This window comes from Carassius carassius, chromosome 48, assembly GCF_963082965.1.
Source record: "Carassius carassius chromosome 48, fCarCar2.1, whole genome shotgun sequence".
In the NCBI taxonomy this organism is placed as follows: domain Eukaryota; kingdom Metazoa; phylum Chordata; class Actinopteri; order Cypriniformes; family Cyprinidae; genus Carassius; species Carassius carassius.
The window spans coordinates 17,191,562-17,216,989 of record NC_081802.1 but is presented as its reverse complement, the minus strand read 5'-3'; the positions used below and the strand labels follow the sequence as shown (position 1 = coordinate 17,216,989).

Below are 25,428 nucleotides of genomic sequence, written 5' to 3'. Positions count from 1 at the left end.
TTCTAATTGGTTGGTGGATCGCCTTGAGGGACGAGAAAAAAAAATGAGACCGGCACAAGTAGCGATCGCCTTGCACTAATGATATGCATATGCCACCACCCCCCGTGGACATCGCTATCCAAATGACACACTCCCAAACTCCTACACAGCCAGCAGATGGCCTCACCATTGCCTCTTCGCTATGCTTTTTGGATTTCTGACCTAGTTTTTACAGCCCTGACTGACTGATGCACTGCCCCTTTGAAATCTTGGCTGTGTTCTGATGTTATCTGAAAACACACACCCACACCTGTAATTGAGCGGCCGTGTCAAACGCAGCTTTAATTAACCTGTCGGCAGATTTCAGAAACCACAACGTGGGTGAATCCGGGTAGTGTTAAGGCCGAGCAGTAGTTGGTGCGTTTGATTCTAGGATTCATCAGCTGCTCAAGAGAATTGATCATTAGCACGCTGTGATGCCACAGTTTTAGCACCTGTGACGTTTGATGTAGCAGTTTCTCTGAGAGCCGAACGCTTATTTCATTCAGCCTGAAGCTTCAGCAACACTTGCCAATCAAGTTTGAATGATAACACATGCAGTCTTATTTTGGGTACATTTAGAAGCTGAACGGAAGTTTTTAAGTGTTAAGTAGACTTGATTCCCGTCCCTCGGGAGATGGAGGTTACAAACGTAATAATTTGCTAATGTTTTTTTTTTTTTTTTTCAAGATCAACTCTTTACCCAAACTCTTCTTTTCTAACTACGAGAACTGCTCTGATTTCTTGTAGACTCTTAAAATCTAGTCGTGCCATGCTCTTGGAGTTTTATGCATTTATACCATTTTAAAGGAGTTCATTATTGATTCATTCATTTATGTTTATTTGTTTGTTCCAAAATGTTGGGTTTTCACAAATCACTAACTAAATCTAAAATCAGCTCTCTCATTGCTACAGTATGTGTGGGTATATATAACAAAACTGCTCCATATTTGCTATCTTAGATATTTTCAACTTCTCTTTATACCACACCGACTAAAAAAAGCCATCAGATGGTCTCAGAAGAGCCTGTCCCGCTCCCCACGGGTGAACAAAACCTGCAATTTCCTTTATCAAAAAGAAAAAAAAAATTGCCCAACTCAGCACCACCTCTCAATCCACTTCTGGGCCGTCACCAAAAACCGCAGAGCATGCAGCGAGAGTGATTTCAGCAAGCACTTCCACTCTTCCTCTCCTGCTTTGTACGATTGGCTAAATTGGTCCTACTGGCTTTGGTGGCACTGTAATAGAAGCCCTCATTTTCACCCTTCAGCTGCTGAGCCATTGTTGGATCCGCGGGTCATGGTTGTCCTCACTTAACTGAACACTTTGCACGTAACAGCAGACGGCGTGGCTATTACATATATCCTTATTTACCGCTGTAAAGACATGCGGACTCCCGTCAAGGCAAACAAAAACCACCACGTTTGAATCTAGGCTGGGGTCGTTTCCCAGTCCCACCCAACCCTCTCCCATGTGTCCCAGTCTCTCACTGTTCAGTCCCAATGAAGGCAAAACGCCCGAGGATATAGTTGGCGTTTCTGCAGCATTTTAAAAGTGTTATTTATTTTGTTACAGTGTTAAATATTGATGGATGTTTTGTGTGTTGTCGTTCCAGAACGGTGAGTGGAAGGAGAGAGTCCTGCCTTCCCCCCTCCCTGCCCATTCCATCATCCGTAGAGCATCTTTCATGCGTCTCCCTGGGCCCCAATCACACGTCAGGATGAACTGTGAGCAGGATTTTGGAGATGGAGGCATGAACATCACTCTAACTCTCCGGCTGCTCATGCACGGCAAGGTAAATACACACACAATGTCATTCAGTGTAACAAAGTGTCACATTTAGTTAATTAATTATAATTTTAAATCTTTACTAATCTTTACCACTATAATTTGTCAGCAAGAATTTGTTTATCATTTGAAATACAGTAAAATGTAGTATAATCACTTAACGCCTGTTTCACACATAATCCGTCTGCAGTGCGTATGCAGTCCGTGTGCATTATTTATGTGGTGCTGAAGCAGCACTGACTCATTGTGCTTTCACACAGGACGCGTTTGCAGTCCGCTACTGATCCGCGGCTGTTTAAGCCACAAAACACAACATTTGTCCATTATTTTGATATCAAATCATGTAAAAAAAAAAAAAAAAAATCAAAAAGCTTTTTCTGCATTGTGATACTCTTCCATCACAGTACAGTAACAATCTTTCATAGACATTTAAATTCAAATATAAACAACATATTACTCATGCATTTGACTGCTAGGTTTTTATAATAAGTTGCTGAAACAAGCTGCAACACATTTAAACACAACATTAGCCTACTTTTCTTGTTAGGCTATCACAAACATTCAAAATTAAAACTCACCACTGACAGAAACAGTCGACTCTCGTGCCTTTTGCATTTAAATCTTTATTACACGCAATCCAACGGGTCTTAAATCACTTAGTTTTTCTGCCTCTATAAAAGTGCATATATAATGTTGCCTTGTTTCTCTAAAGTTGCTCTTTTTCTTGTTTTAAATCCAGCCAAAACCCATGTGTTGCGTGTGAAACACAGTAGGCTTTAATTAGTATACATTTGTTGTGAAATGACTTTCCGTGTCAATTTATGTTAATTTTACCGTGAACAATGCGCTGTCACTTTAATTCAGCGCGTGCAGTACAGCAAAAATAGACTCGTACGTAAACGATCGCTGCACTGCTGCAGATGCACTGCTCCTGGAACGCACTGACGGACCGCAACCGCGCGCAGTGTGAACGCTGGAATCCATTAACATGGGTGCGTAAAAAAATACGCAACGCATACGCACCGCAGACGGAGTATGTGTGAAACGGGCGTTATGCTTAACTTTTATATTTTAATAAGTACAGCAGGTCAAAATAAGTATGTTGTTTCATTTTTACATAAATTTATCTTATGCTGAATGATGATCGGACATTATTTCATAATTTATTACATTTAATTTTCACAATAGTTATTAGAAAACAATTGACACTTTACTTGCATTTAATATGCTTTCAATGCATATACATTTTTTTGGTGAATTTAATTGAACGAAGACCCAAAATGGGATGTCTCTTCTGTCTTGTGTACAATATGTAAATATCGCTGTTTATTACAGAATTTTGATACATCACATATTAAATATCACTCTTGTGTTCATTTAGTAAGAAAAAAAAAGAAAAAAAAAAGAATGAGAATCATGTCACAAATATTTCCAACTACTGTAGATTCTTCAATGTATCGATGTCTTCTAAATGTTTCAAATCTGCTTGAATTCTCTGAAGTTCTTAGTAAACAAATGGTTGTAGATTCCATTGCCATGATAATACAGTGTCAACATGTTCGTTTAACTGTCAGTGACAGATTTCCTCCCACATGCCTAGAACTCTTTGATATTCCTCATTTGCATATCAATAAAAAGGAATGAGTCATTAAAAACAGTCATGAAAAACCAATGAAAACATAATGAACCGTTAATAAACTGCCACATTTAAGATTTATGTGTTAATTTACATTAATTCTCCATCAACCGATTGTGATTTGATCTTCCATTGAGGATAAACTCAGAGATCATTCAAGACTTAAGTGATGCCTTTCGTTTTTTGGCTGCTCAAAACACACATCCTTGCTGAAAACTTTTATAGAAACTTTGGTATGTGGTGTCACAGGGTAATAAATGGTACAAGCCATCATCCTTCAGGCTTTTTTTTGCACTCTAGTCAAAGTTATAATACTTTATAAATCAAAAGCCACCCAAGCTGTTATCACCAGTAAACTAAGGTGGCGATTTCGTATATTCGTACAGTGCTATATGTATAGAATTTCATTTTTTTTTTCAAGAACACACAAGCATGAAAGACCAACTCCAAACCTAACTGTCAGTTAATATGATCTAATTTGTACTTTCGTATAATCTGTTTGTACCCAGTCGTACAAAAATAAATAATTATATTGTACAAATTCATTAAATGAGCCACCAATTCGCCAAAAGTTACAATAGTTACAAATTGCGAATAGAGTGTGTTGAGCCACTTGAGAATCATTCCGAGAAAGTGCATTACTTTTTCGCAAATCACAAATGTGATTTTTAGGCCCATTTATCAAGCATACTTTAAAGTCAACCTGAAATCAACACACATTTTTGGTTTTATTGTTAATGAACTATTAATCTGTGCATGTTACTCTAAAGAAGCAAAAGGTTTGGTTTATAATATCTAATCACAATGAAATGTTATTAAAAATGCTCCAACATGCTTTCAATTGGTTTGCAACAACATACCCTACACTGAAGTTTTCAAAAATGGTTTTACAAAAGAACCATTTTTGAACCATTCTGAGAACAGATCTTAAAAGAACAACTTTTTTCTTAGTGTAAAGAACTCTGAAGAACATTTTTCCATGAATAGAATGGAAAGGTTCCATGGTTCCATGTCAATAAAGAACCTTTGTTTTTAAGAGTGTAACTTTTGCAATCCAGTCAAATCCCAAAAAATAAAACCAAGTTTTGTTCTGAAATACTGTACTTTTTGGTCACATAAATGGATTATAAAAACCATGTTGTGTTGACTTTAAACCCGAGATGGACATTTAAAAAGTAATGAATGCTTCCAGAACCTGTAAGGCCCTGATCTTATATGGTCTCACGTGATCCCTGAGTGTACAATCACTCCAAACCCAGCCTACCTCATCAAAACCCACAGACAGATGAGAGGGGCGTGAGCAATAATCAATAAGCTGACATTTGCTTTGTTTCTCTTTTCACAGGAGGTCGGTAGCATCATAGGCAAGGTGAGCGAATCTCTTTGTTTCCTGTTGTCCCTGCTGTTGACTTAATAGATTTGGTGGATGCGTCTTGAGATTTGTGTCGCTATTCGGGATTGCTTTTTCCTCTGTATTAGATTGTTCTCTCAAACTTTCTCACAGATCTTTAGGTTACTATCCAACAACCCAGATTAGAAACCTACAGTATGGATCACTATAAGACTTGATCCTTCTTAGCAAATGGATTGTTAAATGCGACGACACGTGCATCTTATGTTTTAATGATCTGGATATATTACAATGCTCAATTCTAAAGCTAGTTCTGTTTATCCCTAGAGTGAGTGCAATTGTCTAAACATGGCACAATCTCTTGGAGAGACCCGATGTAGATGTCCCAATGATTAGTAAACAGTGTGTCAGCTACTGATGAGATGATTTTTGTGTGTGTGTCAACTCAACTCAACTCAAGGTCCTGGGGCGACAAAACATATACATGCACAAATACACACAGTTGTTGGCATTTCCTTGGCTCCAAGTAAATCTCTTGTGACACAAAGCTCTCTTCAGAACTGGTCTGCTAAAAGGTCTCTGGGCCTTTGGCAGAGTTTGGGCTCAGGACAAGAGCCAGATGGAAGGATACAGATCAGTCTGAGATCCGCAGGGGTCTCTGTTGCTACAAAGACAACTTCTCAAAAACACAGTTCACTCTTTTGTCTTGCACTAAAAGTAAATGAAGAATGTTGCAATGTCCTAAAAGTGAATCTTTAGAAGAAAATTAGATTAAAAAATTCAAACAAGAAGTCAAGAACAAGCTTAGCTGCACCTCCTGCTGAAAGGATCTCCTCGACCAATAAAAACAAAGACTAGCTGAAACAAGTAGTGCCGAAATACTCAACGCAAGTATGTGAATGCAGGCGTTCATTGTTATGCAAACTTAGTTTCATATTTCATTTGGGTTAAATTTTCAAAAAACAAATCAAGAACAAGTTTAGCTGCACTTCCTGTTGCAGGGATCGCATTGACCAATAAAAACAATGCATAGCTCCAACTAGCAGTGCTGAAAGATATTCAATGCAAGTATATGAACACAAGCTTCCCTTGCTACACAAACTCGATCTCATATTTTGTTTTTTTAAACTGTCCAAAAAAAAAAACAAAGAATAAATCAAGAATAAGCATAGCAGCTCTTCCTGATCTCATCGACCAATAAAAACAAACCTTAGCTGCAAAGAGTAGTGCCGGAAAACATACTCAAATATGTGAAACGTTCCATGCAACACACATTTGATGTCACATTGTGTTAGTTTGGGAACACAGCAAATAAAAAAATAAAAAGTTTATGGCGTTATTTCCCTGTCAAATGTCGAGAGCGCATTATTGTAGCGCGAAATTACATTAATGTAATGTGCGAGTGCGAATCTCTCTGCTCGCTCGCGGAATATAATGTGCCCGGGCGCGAATCTCTCTCCTAGAGCGCGGAATATAATGTGCGGAGCACGAATCTCTCTGCTCGCGCGCGGGATATAATGTGCGGAGCACGAATCTCTCTGCTCGCGCGCGGGATATAATGTGCGGAGCACGAATCTCTCTGCTCGCGCGCGGAATATAATGTGCGGAGCACGAATCTCACTGGGCGCGCGCTCTCAGATACACGTTGCTCTTGTAAGAATTTTCTCTGGGCTCGCTCAGAGAGTATGCCTGCACTTAAAACGTGTTCAGTGCAATCGCAATCTCTCCTCTTCGCTTAAAGTAAGCGTGTATGTGCTTAGACTGTGTCCCGTGCATTCGCGCATGGCCAAGTACTCTTCTCTTAGATTTCTTTCTCTTTGCTCTTGGCATAAACGCTGTCAAAACGGCAACAACCAATCAGAAATAGGCTTCAACGACCGACCAATGAAAACGTGACATCATACATGGAATCTTATTGGTTGATATTGAACCGCACATGGAACACATGGAATAAGTTTACTGAAGTTCAATCAAGACGATACATTTGACATATTTAACCTCAAAACAAATAAAACTGGTTACCTGAAATCGTCGATTCGGCGGATCCATCTCGGCTCGTCTTGATTGAATTTCAGTGAACTTATTCCATGTGTTCCATATGCAGTTAAAATTTTAGCTAGCTAACTGAATCATGTTGATAACTCTTGTCGCTCCCTTGGGTACTGGAGTTATGTACAGTATGCTTTCGGCTCGTTGGCCAGGCATTTATGTCTGCAATTAAATACTTGTGTAGAGTAGGTTTCTGGCTGTATTTCCCAGTACTGGCAATGTTCCTAAATCAAAGTGTACATTGCCGTATCAAAAAGAAAAAAGTTAAAAAGCTTGCATTTGTTTGATGCATCAATTTATGCCGAGCCTTAGACTTTTCATCTGGCTAATGAAATATGAATAATGAATATTATGTTCTGTCATAGAGGATTGAAATCATATGCTGCTGTCCCAAGGCTTTTTTAGGTGACAATTATGAAATGATGATCATGTTATGCTCAAACACGTTCCAGTATAAGATTAGCTAAATTAGGATTTTGACATCCTCTGTTGTCTTCTTTTTCCTTCTCTTGTTTTTTTTTTTCTCTGAAGCATAGTAAATAAATGAAGGCCTATGGTGTATAACTCCCCACAGTGATAATCAATAAACCAAGGCTTGGTTTCCCAGACATAGATTAAACACAGTCCTAGACTAAATTTGTGGCATTACCGGTGGTTCTCCATCACAAATCTCCACTGGAGATACTCAAAGGGCAGCCTAGAGTCGATTACTATTCTAATGTGCCTTCAGGAGAAAGAAATGATGGTGAACTGTAAACTATAAGCAGCAAAAGAGCTCAGGCAACTTGGAGAAAGTTTAACACTCGAAAGTAAAGGAAGTAGATGCTAGATAAAAAACAAAACAAAAAAACCCAGAATGAATTAATAAAACATTTGTAAAATAGTTTTACTAAATTGTTGCAGTGAATCATAATTATTATTATTATTTTTTTATTTAACTATTTATTTTTATGAACGGTATGCACAGAAACATTTAAGTTTATTATTTGCTGTAGTCTTTTGTTTTGTTTTTTTTATTTTCTTGTAGTCAAAAAGGTATACAATTCTGAATTTCATTAACCAATATATATATATATATATATATATATATATATATATATATATATATATAGATAGATAGATAGATAGATAGATAGAACAAAATAATAATAAAATTACGAAAAGCTAGATATCAATGTAGTTGAAATGCTATTATAGGTTTTAATAATAATAGCAGATACCATTAATGTTCTATGTGATTATTTTAACAATATGATTCAGTGGTCTGACCCAATGACATATTCACTGCTAAGTCCTGACTGGACGAGAGGAGGAGCTGGGGACGAAGGTGGATGATTAGTTCCTGAGCGAGCGATAGCTGCTGAATAATGACAGAAGAGACCTTATGAAGGGAATTATGATTGGTGTCATGATCCTATAGGTAGATGTGGATGAGCTGAGTGTCAACTGATGCGAGCTTGACTAACATTGCCTGCCAGAACTATCACTACAATCCATTTTGAATTAACTTTTTTAGTAATTAATTATAAAGTTTTTTTTTTTTTTTTTTTTTTACAGGTAACATTTATTTGTTTAATTATTTTTAAAGTTGACTATAATAACCCAACATTATCATTGATGAACAGTGTTTGGAATAACGGCATTTAAAAGAACTGCGTTAGGTAACAACGTTATTTTTTCAGTAACGGGGTAATCTAACTAATTACTTTTCCCGTCGTTACAACGCCGTTAACGTTACTGAACGTTAAATGCCGTGCGTTACTATGCATTGATTTAATATGCAATCCGAACGCACCCCTGGCTCACACAGCGAGTGAGCAGGTGGGTTAATAACGAGATAAGCGATTATGATTGGCTAAGGCAGAGTCATGTGTTTCATGGTAGCCAATCAGAGCCAGTGTTTTTTTACACACACGCGCCAGTGGCGCAAAACACACACAGTCACACACACGCAACAGCTACACAGAGATTCGCAGCAGCAGGAGAAATGGCGAGTCAGGAGCAATCCGGTGAAAAGTTGGCATTTTCAAGGTGGAGATATAAGCACTACTTTAAATTCATTGTAGTCAAAGGCAAGAACGTGCATGTAATGTGTGACACGCATCTACAAAGCTAGTGGCCAAAAAACACTTTTCTTACAAAGAGTGCAGGATAAAACTCTTGCTGTCTGTTGACGTGCAGTAAATCTCGAAAGTTTTGTACGAACACCTGTCTGTTCTACTTATTTCAACTGACTTGTGAAAACTGCTAAAAAAAAAAAAAATCTTTGACATATAGCAACTTTTTTATTTTTTATTTTACAGTAACGCAAATAGTTACTTTCCCTGGTAACGAGTTACTTTTATTATAGAGTAATTCAGTTACTAACTCAGTTACTTTTTGGAACAAGTAGTGAGTAACTATAACTAATTACTTTTTTAAAGTAACGTTCCCAACAGTGCTGATGAATAACAAAAACCAAAACATTTTCGTCAGTTATGTTGTTATATATGTATTTCAATGTTTCATTGGCCGAACAATCAACACACAAGTACGCAACTGTATGACAAATTTGAACAAACTGTACCTCTGTTCTTCTGCTTGTTTTTGGTCAGTGTTTTTTTTTTTTGAAAAAAATGTAAATTTCCTTGATAAATTAAAACCACCCAAGCCTTGCTTTAGCTCTATTATGACACATCCAATCATCCTTTTAGCCCATCTAATGACAATGAAACACCAGTCAAGCGTGCAAAAGCAGGTCTGGGGATCTGCTGTCATGACTATGGCCCACACGTTACCTTCTGTGTCTGACATAGCGAGACACTATCTGAAGCTATCTAAGTGATTCATGGACTATTGATTCACTAGTCAGTCCAATTGCAAGACCTTCAATTGGAAAACCTGTTCCCCTGAGGCCTATCCATGCAGATGCCGTATTGCTGTGTAGCGAAGCAGAATTGATATTAATTTGAGCTATCTGTTCAGCTAGTCAAACTCACTTTATCCTCCACTATAAGCCATTGTAAAATACAGTCACTCTGGGAAAACAACATATCAAACAAACAAACGTCAGACAAAGGCAATAAGTGCTTTATAATCTTTTTTTTCTCCCCCTACAGAAAGGAGAGACTGTGAAAAGGATACGAGAGGAGGTAAGCTACAAGCTACTCGTAAATGTTATCTTTCTCAGGTTCCCAGCATGTATCATGCATGCAGAACAGACTGTATTCCTTTGAAGCTAGCGCGACGCTAAACCACATGGATTTTTACACATAAATGTGGTTTAATGCTGGAAAAAAGACAGAAAAAATCCCTTATGTCCCACATACGTACTCAAACCAGTTGATGTCTGCAACATTACAGCTGAAAGATTGCAGATGACATGAAAATTTAAATTAAGCCTTTCATCTCTAGGGTGCATGACGCACACACACACAGCAAACACTAATTCATTAGTTTGATATGAATGCGTTGGTATTTTCAAGGTAGTTGCTAATAACAATAGCTTCCAGATAAAGATTGAAGCAAGTTACCAAGGAGAAAAACCAATGAGCGGGTGAGCATGTCCCTCTGAGAATATATATATATATATTTTTTTTTCTCTCTGATGCTAATGATCTCATAGTAGACATTATTAGTCTCTTGTTCTGTAGTTAACCAGAACCTTTACCTAATGGTTTTTGCTTCCTAACATCATAAAATGTCAAAAAGATTGTGATATTTAAACCTAATTAATGGTTTGGGGCAGTGACAAATGTGAACGCAAGCCTGCACATGAGGCATTCTCTATTGCATTAGTTGGGACACCACAGGGTTCAATCCTGGGCCCGATAGATGTCTTAAACAGAAGAAATTGCCACTGGATGTTTTTCTCTGCTGGTCTGTGCTATTATGTCTTTCTTGTGTTGAATACAAAAGGAGATAGTTTGAATGGTCACGTTGCTCTTTTCCATATGACAAAAGTATATAGTTAGCATGGACTGTTAAGCACACAAATAAAGCAAATATGTATGGAAGCGTATGGGTAGCAATATTCAATTTGGGATGTAATATGCAAAATGACAATGCAATATGTGAAATGAAAATGCATTTCTGTATTTACATTTTCCAATACATTTGTGCAACGTTTGGTTTGTAATTAAATTACATAATTTTCATTTGCCATTTCATACACCAGTTTTAATATGTAAAATGAAAACTAATTTTAACGCTTTATAAGCAAAATTAAAATGAAAATGTATTACAGAAATGATTAGATATGTATAACATGTTCAAGCAAAAACTGTGGCAAAATTATCATTTAAATGCTATTTTTCTTAAATGCATTAACACTCACAGTCAAGACACTTACGATTGCATTTTCATTCAATGTCCCGCAATGAATGTAGCAAAAATCAATGTGCACATTGAAAATGCATTCCGACCCGATCACGTGTCCGCTCCCTCCCGCCATGTCAATCACTGCGTGAACAAGGCGGGGCTTGCAGAAGGTCAGAGACTCAAATCTCAAGTGAGAGAACATGGACAAGATAGTTGGTCCATGTACGTTATGTACATTAATTAGCATAATATTTTAATCAGATGTAGCTGGGCACATAATTCGTGCTGCTGAGACCTGCAAATTATTTCTAGGTTGTAGTATTGTATGAATATTGTCCCACTGATAAATACAGTGCAAATAGTTCTGTCTCTTTGGATAAAAGTGAAGTGGAAATAAAAATCAATAATAGACTGAACAGTTCCATGTCTGTAACATTTACCACTCTCATCTTTTAAGTCATAAGGCACTAGTTATGTGTGTGTGACATTAATAAATAAATGTGAAAATTAATATAGTTACATTTCTGAAATAAAAATAGTAAAATTAGCTCTATGCTGCTTAGTGCTCCTGTAGCCTCGCGGCTGTAGACGGTAATGTTTTCTCTTGGTTTCTGAATAAATGCGACTTAATAGTCCAGTGCGACTTATATATGTTTTTTTTCCTCGTCATGACGTATTTTTGGACTGATGCAACTTATACCGAAAAATACGGGTAACATTATTATTATTATTTATTATGAGAGTAATTGACACTAGAACTTTAATGTTTCACCAAATTCAGCTCGTCTGACTCGTGTTGCTGTATAACTGGCCAGACTTACCTTCCCAAAAAATCCTATTTAATTTTATTTCATAAATTTAACTATATTTATTTCCACTTCACTGTTATCCAAGGAGACAGAACTATTTGCACTGTTTTTATCAGTGGGACAATATTTATACAATACTATAACCTAGAAATAATTTAACGGGTCTCTTGCAAGTCGCAGCAGCACGAATTATGTGCCCAGCTACATCTGATTCAAATATTATGCTAATTAACAGTGAGCGGTGGTTTCAGACATTACAGTGCTTCACTCGCACTGACTCTTATTCTGCCTGAAAGAATAAAAAGACAGAGCTGAAGGTGGAGCGATTAGACCAATCAGATGAAAGGAGCGCTTCAGCGCCGCCCACAAATGCGAATGAAATATTGAAGCCATAAACCAAAATGATCAAAGCGTACACGGACCAACTGTCTTGTCCATGTTCTCTCACTTGAATCCTCTTCTTGAGATTTGAGTCTCTGACCTTCTACAAGCCCCGCCTTGTTCACGCAGTGATTGACATGGCGCGAGGGGGCGGACATGTGATCGGCTCGGAATGCATTTTCAATGTGCACATTGAATTTTGCTACATTCATTGCGGGACATTGAACGAAAATGCAATCGTAAGTGTCTTGACTGTGAGTGTTAATGCATTTAAGAAAAATAGCATTTAAATGATAATTTTGCCACAGTTTTTGCTTGAACATATCTAATCATTTCTGTAATACATTTTCATTTTAATTTTGCAACTTATAAAGCGTTAAAATTAGTATTCATTTTACATATTAAAACTGGTGTATGAAATGGCAAATGAAAATTATGTAATTTAATTACAAACCAAACGTTGCACAAATGTATTGGAAAATGTAAATGTAAATACAGAAATGCATTGTCATTTTACATATTGCATTGTCATTTTGCATATTACATTCCAAATTGAATATTGCTACCATATGCTTCCATAAAGATGAGTGCACATGTTTGGAATGACATAAGGGTGAGAAAAGATGAGAAAAATAAAATCATACCTTGTCTGTTTGCTTTTTAGCCACAAACATAAATAAATAAATGAATACTTGTCATACTTGATTAAACAGTAGATTACAATGGGTCAATATTCCATTGTTTAGTGAAAAATACACACACATACACACACACACACATATATATTTGTAAGTCATATTTTACCATCACAACACAATTTACAATGTGGAAAATATGGTCCTCTGTTAATTAACTGCATACATTTAGTAATGGCATACATATCTATGCATTTTATGAATAATAATAACAATATATAAACAGTTTATGTAAGTTATACTGTAGCTTCAATTCACCATTGACTAAACTCTAAACTTGAATTTGCATGCATTTGTGCATGATCGATAGAACAATCAGTTTAAGTGAAGCTGACAGTCAGAGCCCTGCAGGAGAATGAATCAAGCAGCTCAGTCCAGATCTCTGCTGGAGACATCCACACATTTGGACAGAACACACACACACAATACACACACCTAACATGAGGCCTGTGCAGGCGGAACTAGTTTCCCTGAGGAGGTCAGGTAAATCCATGTTTCATATAAAAAATAATAAATAAATTAAAACCTGTTGGTGGTTCAAATACTGCTGGCATCCTACCAGATGTAGAAAGAAAATACATTGTTATTAATTTATGTGCCTTAAAATGCACACACACACACACATCTACAGCATATTTCATTTCTAAGGTTAAAATACAATAAAAGCAAGGCCACAACTTTGCCTATGAATTTGGGTAAAAACTACTGCTAGAGAAAATCCATGATATTTAGTTTATTTACTCTGTTTTTTTCCCCATCTCCCATCCATTTACTGTCCCATCCATACAGAGCAGTGCACGTATCAATATCTCAGAAGGCTCGTGCCCAGAGAGAATCATCACCATCACGGGTGCCACAGAGTGTGTGTTTAGAGCCTTTACTATGATCACAATCAAACTGGAGGAGGTGAGTACCGGAAAATCGTTCTTGCATATACAAGCACGTAGAGCAATAAGCATCAAATATAACATAAACATGCATGTTATTGCACCAACATTAGAGAAAGAGTCCAGTTTTTATTGTTAAGTCATGTTCCTAGTCTCATCATGTTTTTTTTATTTTATAATGGAAAATGGATTAAAAAAATGCTGATACCAATAAATAATTACTTAATGCTATGTTAAATCTACTCAAATCTGTCACATCATCAATAGTCTGAGGAAATAACTGACGTCTGTTGAAAATGAATGATTTCCGGTCAGTTTGCAGTGATAAAGCTGTCAGGATGAACACTTCTTAAAGAAACTGAACACCAAAAAAAGAAAATTTGCTGAAAATGTACTCACAGGCCGTCAAAGATGTTAATGAGTTTATTTCTTCATCAGATTTGGAGAAATGTATCATTACATCACTTGCTCACCAGTGAATGGGTGCCGTCAGAATGAGAGTCTAAACAGCTGATAAAAACATCACAGTAATCCACATCTAATCAACACCACTCCAAATCATCAGTTAACATCTAGTCCCTCCAGAAAAACGTGGATTTTTTTGTGATTGTTGCGGGCAAAAATCCTTGATTTTGCGGCAAAAACTGCGGTTTGATGAAAAAGAGAAAAGGTGATTCCCCAAACTCCCTGTTCTCACTTGGCTACTACCTTACTGTAAAGAGTCATTTCTTATGACTTCCTATGATAAGCAAGCATACTAAAGCACATAGCCTAATATTTAAGTTCTCATTCTGTTTTATTTCAGACCTTAATTAACACATGTCTAAAACTTACAAAACATTGAGTCAAACAAGTTATCTAGCTTTACAAAAGGAATATTCAACAACTTCTGTAAAAATGTGCGTTTCCTGTTCTACAGGAATTGCAAAGTGCAATCTCTTAGTGCAACGTAAATTATTTTACATACTACTAATATACTTACAACTGTAAGGTTTTGGTACTGTTCTGTAACAAAAAAGTGCAATCTTTCAACTGTAGAGGTGCATCAACTTCTGAATGAAACTACAAAAGTCCACTGTGAAAATGAAAACTAACTGCATAGCCTCTGACACTGGCCTATCATTCGCCATCCTCATCCTCATCCCTCTCTCAAAATAATTTGCCCCCACTGTCATGTAACACACCGTGTAACTGCTTCTCGTGGTCTTTTGGGCTTATTTTTGTTGGCAAATGAGAATGATTTGCGGGCTTCACCCTGGTTTCACCGCCGGGTTCGCAGATGATGTTCACGTCGCGTAATTATGTCACTTCATAATGTTCCCATTGAGAAATAATGGTGATTTACTTGTGTGAAGTAAACGCAACATTTGTCAACTTTCTGCTAAGATATATGTGACTTTTTTGCTTCCTGAAATCGGCAATTTATGCAGCGAAAGTGCGACGTATTTGAAAAAATGCGACCCCCGCATAAGTATGCGGCCTTTGGCTGATTGTGCATTAAATCAGGCGGTCGCATTATCGCGTTTTTCTGGAGGGACTGAACATCTTGTGAAGTGACAAATCCATCAAGACATTTTTAAGTTGAACTCATCGCTTTCGGCAAAAAATACAAGTCCTCTCTTCATATTATTGCTTTTTCCTTTGAAAAAGACATCTCGACTGAATCGGGAGAGAAATATGCACAGATCAAGCTAAATTTACAAGTGAAAACAGTTCAGAACAGTTCTGTACAGATATGTCAGTGGATTTTGATGTGAGAGGACTATTTTGGCCATGAATTGATAGTTTAAACAAATACATCTTAGACGTTTTATTACAAACAAGCAGTTTTTGTAATAAAGAACTGGGATTGTATGGATTATTGGGATGTTTTTAACAACTCTTTGGACTCTTATTCTGATGGCACCCATTCACTGCAGAGGAACCATTGGTGAGCGATTGATGTAATGCTACATTTCCCCAAATCTGTTTTTATGAACAAACAAACTCATCTACATCTTAGATGGCCTGATAGTGAGAACAAATTCAGCAAATTTACACTTTTGGGTAAACTATTCTTAAAATTTCTGCAATTTTCATGAAGCAAAATTGGCATGTCCTTATTTAAAACAAGTTCATAGTCTTATTTTTCCTTTTTTTTATAATAACAGAGAACAAAGGACAAAAAAATAGCTGATACCAATGAATACTTAATGCTATTTAAAACCTCATCAACAGTCTGCAAGTAACTTCTGCTGAAATTGAATGGTTTCCAGACGAATTGCAGTGATAAAGCTGTCAGGAGGAACGCATAAACACCCTTTAACTCTGCATGTTCAGAATTTGAGCAGTTCTGAGACATGGCTTGTAAGAAAAGCTGGTAAATGATGCTGATGTGTGTCATGTATTTCATTGCATGTCATGCATTAACTCAACCAATGGCATGAGTCTGAAGTCAAGATCTGTATTTCCAAGCAATAACGCTATTTACTTAAGTAAATTGGGTGGAAATTCTAAAATAAAAAAGTGCGTAAACAGCCAAATGCAAACCTCGGTTGTTTATAGAAACATACATACATATGCATCACACACCCATATTTTTATTTAATGCCATCTGTAGAGTTATATAACTGCCAGTCAATGAGGTGTCCCTGTCCGCCTGCAGCATGTCAGCTCTACCCCCAAGAGGTAATAATGAATCTTCTCACTCCTGCTAAACCCATTATGTATTTGATATCCTTTCATAGCAGGCAGGGTGCCATTCATTAAACATCTGTTAGGAATCTCCCTGTCCTCCGCACAAGCCCGTTTCTATACCCATAACGGAAGAGTCACCATAGAAACCCCTGAGGTGCCGGCAGGGTTCTTTATGCCAAACATGATGAGCATTACTGTATGAATTTTACAAGGAGCTCTGTTGAGGTTTGGCCCGGCTCTGATGCAGAATGTTCTCACTGCTCTTTCAGTCAGAGGAGAACATGGAGGACATCTAAAAGCCATGTTTCTGAGTTTTGGATGATATATGACAGAACAGACAAAGAATGTCGATGCTTAGGGAGAAGACTGTGAACGTCTAGACTAGAAACGAGTCCTTTTTTTAGCTAAAAATCCACAAGAGATGTCATGAGACACTAAGAAACGAGGTCTCATACACTAACAATTGCATGAGATTTTAGGTATTTATCTTGGTAATTTTATTATTTAGGTTATGCATTTTTACATGTATAGCTAGTCATTGAAACCCTGTTTAAAATATAAAGTAATCATGAAAAAACTGAATGCATTCACACAAGAAATGTGCTATGATTAAATTATCATTATTACAAAATAATACAATTCCAATAGGTAGATTTCACAAGTAATTACAAACAAATGACAAGAAACACAAATTAAATTTAAGCAGACAGAGATATTTTCTTATAAAACTTAAACCAATAAAAACATGTATTCTAATATATCGTTTACATGCTTGAGATGCTTGAGATACATATCCACATAAAATAGACAAAACAAGGATGATTTACTTGTATTTTTTTGCATTATTTATAAAAGGTTATAGTGTTACTGTAGATGTGTGGTACTAGAACAACAGAAGGCACTTGAATGGCACTAAACATTTCTTAGTTAGCATCAGAAATTGTTTGACTTCACTTGCGTGCTGTCAACTCTGAGTTGCATATGCTTTGGATTGAAGCTTTAAAATAGCTCCTTAGTTGCATCAGATCAAGAGCCCTTACAAATCGTCATCAATTCTGAGCCAGGACCCCCTTACTCAACAGCTAATGTGCAAATATGACAGAGTCAATCTGCTGAGAGTAATAGCTAAACTGATATTTTATTATCCAGGAGGGTTGTTAAATGAGACGAGGGGGATGAGGGGTAAAGGCTTTGTGTGAGTCAGGGGAGTGGACATCCTTTAGTCACCGTTATTAAGACTGAGGCATATTAATATCACTCCTAATTCCACCGAGAAAGAACTACAGAGGGCCACAAAGAGCTACTGGGAAGAAAAAGACATAGATAATATAATTTCAGTCAGACATTTGGATATTTCTTCCCACAGCATCTGCAAGAAAAGATGCACGGTTTTCTTTTTTTCCACCTCCCCTTCATTCTCTTGAGGTTTCTGGGCGAGACGTTGAAAGAACACAACAACAGTATCTCCAACCCCATAGTGCTGATGGAAACACTAAACAGAAGAAAAAGACTCACTAGCTCTACTTTCTGAGACGCCACTCAAGGTGTATTCATTCAGCTCACGTAGGTGAGGTCTGGGTTGATGGGCAGAGAGGCAACACGTGCTATTTACATTTCAAACCCGGCAAGATTCCTGCTTCCCCATCCCCCTGCCCCCGAATTGATTGCAGCAGTGGTGGGCCACGATCCGGGCAGATATTTATTACCTGGTTAATTAAAGAGAAAGCCTCTGAATCTGCACTGCGTGAATAATGGACACTGAAGCTGATTTTTTTTGTAGTGGCAGGAATATGGGAGTGGAACATTAGTTGTCCTTCTCTACCTAAGTGCTCACCATAAGACTTATTCTGGTTGTGTCAAATGTCATTTTAGATGGTCCACTTGTAATTTTGTTTTCTTCTGTGAAATACAAGGGGAGAATTTGTTTTTAATCTTCATGCCTCAGTTTTTTATACAAATTGTCTCATTTAGGATGTTTCTGAAAAGCCAATATGCTCTTTTTTTTTTTTTTTTTTTACTAGGGTTTTGTTTTTGCACCTTGGGAATGCATGTCACATTTTGATAGAGACGAGTGCAGGTGACATGTGGATAAATATTGTTTCATTTGGTCATAAAAATCAATGGATGTCTTCAACAGCGATGCAACCTTGTTCAGTCATCTATAACCTTTTGTTAGCGGGGCACATCGATCCGGAAACTCTGAATAGGGATATTGATTAAAATAGCTTTGGTATAGAACATTTAATCAGATTTCAATCAAAAGCCACAAAGGGTCATTGGTACACAATGGCATTTTCAAACCTTGGAAGAAAGAATGTAGGTTAACAATCCTTCCGAATTATGAGGAGAATCACCAGATTAATTCATGGCATGTCTCAAATCTGCTTCAACACTTGCTCAAGGGCACAATGATTATAGCTCTGGGATATACACTTGCAGGTTCAGTCCTGAAACTTTCTAGTTACCAGACCATATCTTTAACTATGGTTCCAAACCACTCTGAATCAAAGTTCCTACTCTTTTGAAAGATGCCATAAAAGCCACAGCACAGATTCCAGTTAATACATCATCCATTCTGTCTTTGACCCTCAAGGACTTGGCTGCTCTTGTGGCAAACGGCACAGTCACCAGTAAGCCTCCAGTCACACTGCGGCTGGTTATCCCAGCCAGCCAGTGCGGTTCCCTCATAGGCAAGGGCGGCTCCAAAATCAAAGAGATCAGAGAGGTGAGTGCTTTTCCATATCCCTATCTTTTTTTTCCTCCTCCCTGGGACATCCATGTTAGTACTGCTTTCTCTGTTGCATATTTCATGGGTTTGGATGCCAGTAAAAACCCATTTATTTTACATTTATGGTCTCTGGGATGTCGAGATGGTATGAGGTAACGGTGAATGCTCTGTAATGCTAAATTTGGAGTGTTCTGTATTGCATTTGCAGGGGGTGTGGGGAAGGGGAAGATTGTCGGAGTTGGGGGAATATCAAGGTCGTTAAGCTAATCAAAGCAAGAAAGTAAGTTTTGAAATGGGTATGTTGGGTGGGTTGTTGGAGGCTTTCAAGTTAGCAGCACCAAGTAAACACAGTGCATCTCAACGATTTAGCCCTACCCTCTTGCTTCACTGGGTTTGGTTAAGCAACTCCTGGATTTCGTGGTTTTAATTATAAATGTACATATATTTGGTGGTTTTACGCTAGCAATACTTTAGGGGGAAATTGCTAGAAGTTATATAAATTTGACAAACTTCAAAGAGAAAGATCTAATTGCAGTAAAGTTAGGGTTTGGGATAGCCCTCATTATTATATTTGTTTATTATTATTTATTTATTTTTGGCATTTTATGCCTTTTATTTAGATAGGTCAACAGGAAGCGAAGTAGGTGAGAAAGAGGGGGTTGGGTTTGGGAAAGGTACACGAGCCGGGACTCGAACTTGGGACGCCCAAAGCGCAAGGCCATCGGCGCAGACCTCATTATAATCCGTTTGCTTGGTCAGGGGTGTACACTCCTGCTCTTTGAGGATCAACAACTTATTGAACTCTAGCCCTAAATAAAGACACCTCAGCCTAAACATGCTATTTCAAGGTCTCACCTGTCAGACTGGTGTGTGGGAGCTAAACTCTGCATGAAGCCGGCTCTCCAGGAGCAGGATCGGACAGACCTGACCTAGGTAAAACAATGTACTAATTATCTGTTTTTCCTTTGTGGGGTAGAAAACAGGGGCTCAGGTACAGGTGGCAGGAGATCTGCTCCCTAACTCCACAGAGAGAGGCGTGACGATATCTGGCAGTCAGGAGGCTATCATCCAGTGTGTCAAGCTCATCTGCACTGTAATACTGGAGGTAATTTGACTCTGAGCAAATCCATTTGGCTTCATTAACACAAGATTTTTATGCATGCATTGGCTTTGAAAAACTGTTATGGAGGACAATTGTGTGATATTCCTAATCTGGAAGACTTCAAATGCTTCTGAGCTTCAAAGACTGCATACTGGTTTTCAGTTTTAGCTTTAGTGGCATTGATAAATAGATATGATACATTTCTGGAGCCTAAACAGATATTTTTATTGCTTTTTGCATCTGTCAAATACTTTTTCCAAAGATACTTGATCTAACTTACTGCATGTTAAAAATCATTACAGTAATGATAAGTGAATGCAGTCTCAGCTTTCCCACAGCGTGAAATGCATTTGCTCTCACATGGTTTTCTTTGCACATAAATGGTTGAGAGAAAAGAATTTACACTTTTTATTCAGTGGGATTGTACTGTGTGCGTACTGCTCGTTCTGTTTAATATTTAAAGGACCAGATGATGGGCAGATTGTTGACTGCTACACTGCCGTTTTAGGAATCCTCTGGCTGTCTGCCTGCTTCAGGATGCAAATTATGCAAAGTCACCCAATGAATATTTAAAAGTATTATATTTGTTTGGTTGAGCAATTGTGGGGGGTGCGCTTCACTGGGTTTTCATCACTTTGGCTTTTTTCTGATCACTTAATCGAATTACTGCATATGAGCAGGTAAAGTTAGTTGTCGGTGTACTTGTGTTTCATTTCATAAAATATGTCCTTCAAGCCCAGATGACAGCTTGTCTAGGGCTAACAGGCCAAGAGTGATTTCACATTCATTTTGTAAATGTATTTTATTCCTTTTTGATATTAAAATGTAAGTTTGAACAGACTTGTATAGTTGCGATGATGCTACTCAAAGAAAACTTGCTCTGGGCAAATTTTCTCCATTGCAAGATTTCCATCTGAGGTTATCACGAGCAAGCATTAACAGCATTCTGAAATTATTTGGCCAAATGACTTTCTGTAAGAGGATAATGGTATGCTTTTAAGTGATCCAATGAAGAGCCAATCGATAAATGTTGCATTTGTGCACCATGTCAGCATTTCCAGTCATTAAGATAATATGATCAAATGACTTTGCAAATGCCTTAGGTAAGAGAAACCTTGACTTGTTCTAGACCTTTTAGAGCCATTGCCGAATGAGCTGAGAATGGTAGTCAAAGATTAATACTGAGGGTGAATAATTATTCATTTATTCAGTATTGAATAATTGTTGTATTTTATATTTGTAGTCTCCGCCAAAGGGTGCTACAATTCCATACCGCCCCTCTCCAGCTCCAGGCACGGTGCTTCTTGCTGGAAATCAGGTAAAAATGCACATCAAAATGGCAAAACATCCTGTTCTTTCAACAAAGCGTCCCACTTTTACAAATGTACAAAAATATATTTTTTTTTATAAAGCACATAAAATCTGTGTGAGTCTGTCTTCTAACCTTACTTCAGTTCTTATCAGATCTCTTAACAGATAATACTGACTAATATTTTGAGTTGTTGGGTTGGATTTTGCAAGAATTGTCAATTTGACCTTAGTTTTTGTTTGGTCACATCCATAAACTTTTGTAACGTTATTTATTTAAAAAAATATATTTTCAATAAGTCAAAAGACGTTATTGATGGAAATTTATATATATATATTTTTGATTGTTATGACTTTTCTTTTTGGAAAGAGAGTAATAATATACCTCTGCAAGTAACTTTTAAGCTTTAATCACTTAAACAGCCAAATATCCCATAATGCACTCTTATTAAGTGTTTAATGAGTAGTTCATACTTACCATAGTTTTAAACCTGTAAGAATTTTTCCTTCTGTGGAAATGTTGCATATCCTGGCCACTCTTCTTAAAATAATCAATGTGATTGAGTTGTCAAGCAACAAAATGACAGAACATTCCCACATTTGGTCCAAAAATCATCTATTATATTCCAAGTCAAATAAAGACAGCATTTCAATATTCCTTCAAGGCCTTGTTCACACTGCACACCAATCTGATTTGTTTTTTTAGATCCAGTCTTCTGGACTGGCTGTCCAAAGTGACATTTTACAAGGAATGAAATTGGACTGCATTTGTTCAGACAGTATAGTCAATGTCTGGTACATCGATTGTGACAGTCATGACGTAGGTGTCATCACGATGCCAAGAGAGTTGTTTCTTTTACAGCAGAAATTAGCAAGTTGTCATTGTGGATGTACATTATGGCTTCTCACCATGGTGCTAAACTTGCAAGGATTACAGTATTTAACAGTATGAATGTATGCATTTTAAAGTATGAATGTAGTTAAGTAAGGTTTGTTTTTGCGCAGATCAGTCTAGAAACATTGTTTGTATACACCAAAAAAAAAAAATGCCTGTGTGAACAAGGTTTAATTGTCTTAAATATAATCACATAATTAGTGCTGGGATCAAGCAGATCCAATCAACATCTCCAAAAACACAAACCCAAATGTAAATATGCTATGTGCACTGAAAATACTTAATGTTCGTTGACTAACTATAGTAGAGTTTAATAAAGTGCCACACAGCTGACATAATGCTGCCTCTATTTCCTTTAACAAAACGCGTCTGTCCATCAATGAAGGGTATTTGTAGGGACCATCTATGTTTAAGAAATATTTCTTAAGCCTGTTTGTTGTGTGTTCATTAACTGAAGTAATTTTAAGTATTGCAAACATGTATAAATTCATCTAAGATGTAGTTTTATTTATTAGGTTACACTGTTATAAATCTGTCATGCTACCATTATCATATTGTAAGCAATTCTTACAGTCTCAATAGACCTTATTCAGTCTTAATGGCAGGTTTAATTGGACACAAATGAAAATGAGACTCTGGAATGGAAGTATATTGAGTATGTTCAAGCCTGAAACACAAATTTGTGTGTAAAAAGTGTTGGTAAGTCCCAGTTTTGTCAGAAGATATATTTTCAGTGCTTTGACTAAATTTGTTCGTAAAACCATTCTTACTTAAGTTGTCGGATTTAATGGTCTTTGAGCAAACTGTGCTTCCATCCTTCACAGCCTTGTTTTCGTCCCCATCAAATGAAGTACGCTGTTTACCCTGAGTAAGGTCTATTGTTTCACTCTTTAATCTATTGTTTGCTCCATTATTCACTTCACATAATTCTCGAACACGTCTCCAGAAGAGAGTAGAGAGGCCGTTATGTTTATTCATGTTGACACGGCTATTCATTATCAACACGCCTATGCATGAATAATAGCAGCATTAAGATCAATCAAGCTCATGAATATTCCACACTATTAAAAGTGTTGTGAAGTCATTCACCAATGGTGTAATTAATCGGACTGGCAGAAACTTTGACACGCGTACTTATGATACATCATCTGTTTGATATATTTACCTGTCTGCCATGATGAGTAAGATTGATGTGTAATAATGAAATTAATGTTCATTGCTTCATCTTTTTTCTTCATTAACACTTTTCTGTCTGTATTCAAATCACACCCAATTGTAATGACAGCAGTAACAGCAAAATTGACGCTAATATACATACAAAATATGCATATTCGTAAGACTAATGACATGCAAATGAAGCCTTCGTTTGTGTCTCTGTCCCCTATTTGCCTTTTTAAGGTTTTCGAAACATCAGAGTTTGCGTCTCACCCGCTTTTCTCAATGACTCAGGGAGGGCTGGATCTGCAGCAAGTGAGTATCATTTATCCATGATGGATAACATAGGGAGCCATGCTTCCCACTATTTATTTATTTGCCTCTTTCACCCCTGCATGGAGATGGGAATTCTATTCCCCTCTGTCATTCCTCTTGCCGCATGTTGCAGCCAGTGTCCTACCCACTTGAGCAAGGGAGCGAGACTATACAGCAATTAATGTTTTTAGACATGAGATAATTTTCCCACTTGATGTTCCATTCAGGCATGGCTTTACCCTTGACCCACTGCACATTTATTGATTTTTGCTCAGAACTGAGTATTGACTTGATTTTATAAATTTGTGTAAACTTTACAGGTATTAAATATAGGGTGTTCCCCAAGGCTGTGGCTGTGGTCCTATTATATTTACAAACTTAAATATCTGGTAATAAAGAAATGTTTACCCCAAAACACTTACTTTTCTACATTTTCATGTAGCTCTTATACATAAAATTATGATGAGCTCAAAAAAAACCCCCATATTACAAAATGTAAATGTAAATCCATATTTTGTGTGAGGAACTGACCAAAATGTAAGTTGATTTTTTTTTATCTTACACTCCCAAGTTTGCAAACAACTTCGCTTTGACGTTTAATTTACAGGGTGGAAAAAAATATTTTTTTTAATTTTTATTTTTTGGTGCTTATCATTGATGTTTCTATGAGAAACATTTATTCTGGATGTTACAGAGTTCCATTGCTGCTGTGGGAAGTTCATTTGAGTATATTACGATGGTGTGAATGACTGATAATCTCTCGTCTTAATGTTCAGGTCTTCTGGGCAGACTGTTATCAGTGTATATGCAAGTTTTACTATGAAGATTAACAGGAACAGTTGATTGCATCACCCATCCCCCATTCCCAAATCAGCATTTAAACAGAGGTGAAAGAATGTTTATCATGGCCTGGAGGAACTCAATATCAAGGCTAATTCTGTTAATTGTATATTAAAGGAATATTTCCTCAAAAATTAACATTTACCGACCCTTATGTAATTGCATATCTGTATGATTTTCGTTCTTCTGTGAAACCCAGAACAGATGCTTAACAGAATGTCTAAGCTGGTTTTATACAGATGAGTGCAAATCTGTGCCCAAAATTTGTTTTGTTTATGGGACGTGAGAACCAGTGGCATTTGTTGTCACTTTTTGCTGGCATTATGCATATAATACGACAGTTTTGAAAACGCAGATGGGATTGAGAGCTACGGCAGAGGGCACATATTTTCAGTAAAACAACTAAGATATGGTCTGTTCCTCATGCAAAACTGTTATATGATTTCAGAAGTTTTATGGACAAAATGTATGGCCCTTTTTTTTCGAGATTGACATT

At 37.1% G+C, this 25,428-nt stretch overlaps 1 protein-coding gene across 5 annotated transcripts in view; it reads left to right on the top strand.

Annotated features, from left to right (window-relative positions):
• Positions 1–25,428, top strand: part of LOC132131123 (poly(rC)-binding protein 4-like) — an 82,728-nt gene that overhangs the window by 42,598 nt on the left and 14,702 nt on the right. For 4 of the 5 annotated variants that reach the window (XM_059543076.1, XM_059543074.1, XM_059543075.1 and 1 more), the window contains 8 exons: positions 1,634–1,813; positions 4,788–4,811; positions 9,941–9,973; positions 13,816–13,932; positions 19,183–19,314; positions 20,294–20,422; positions 21,663–21,737; positions 24,021–24,092. In XM_059543076.1, the coding sequence (XP_059399059.1) occupies positions 1,706–1,813; positions 4,788–4,811; positions 9,941–9,973; positions 13,816–13,932; positions 19,183–19,314; positions 20,294–20,422; positions 21,663–21,737; positions 24,021–24,092 (690 nt within the window). In that variant the 5' untranslated portion in view covers positions 1,634–1,705. The remainder of the gene's footprint in view (positions 1–1,633; positions 1,814–4,787; positions 4,812–9,940; positions 9,974–13,815; positions 13,933–19,182; positions 19,315–20,293; positions 20,423–21,662; positions 21,738–24,020; positions 24,093–25,428) is intronic. The other variant, XM_059543077.1, reaches the window with a different exon arrangement.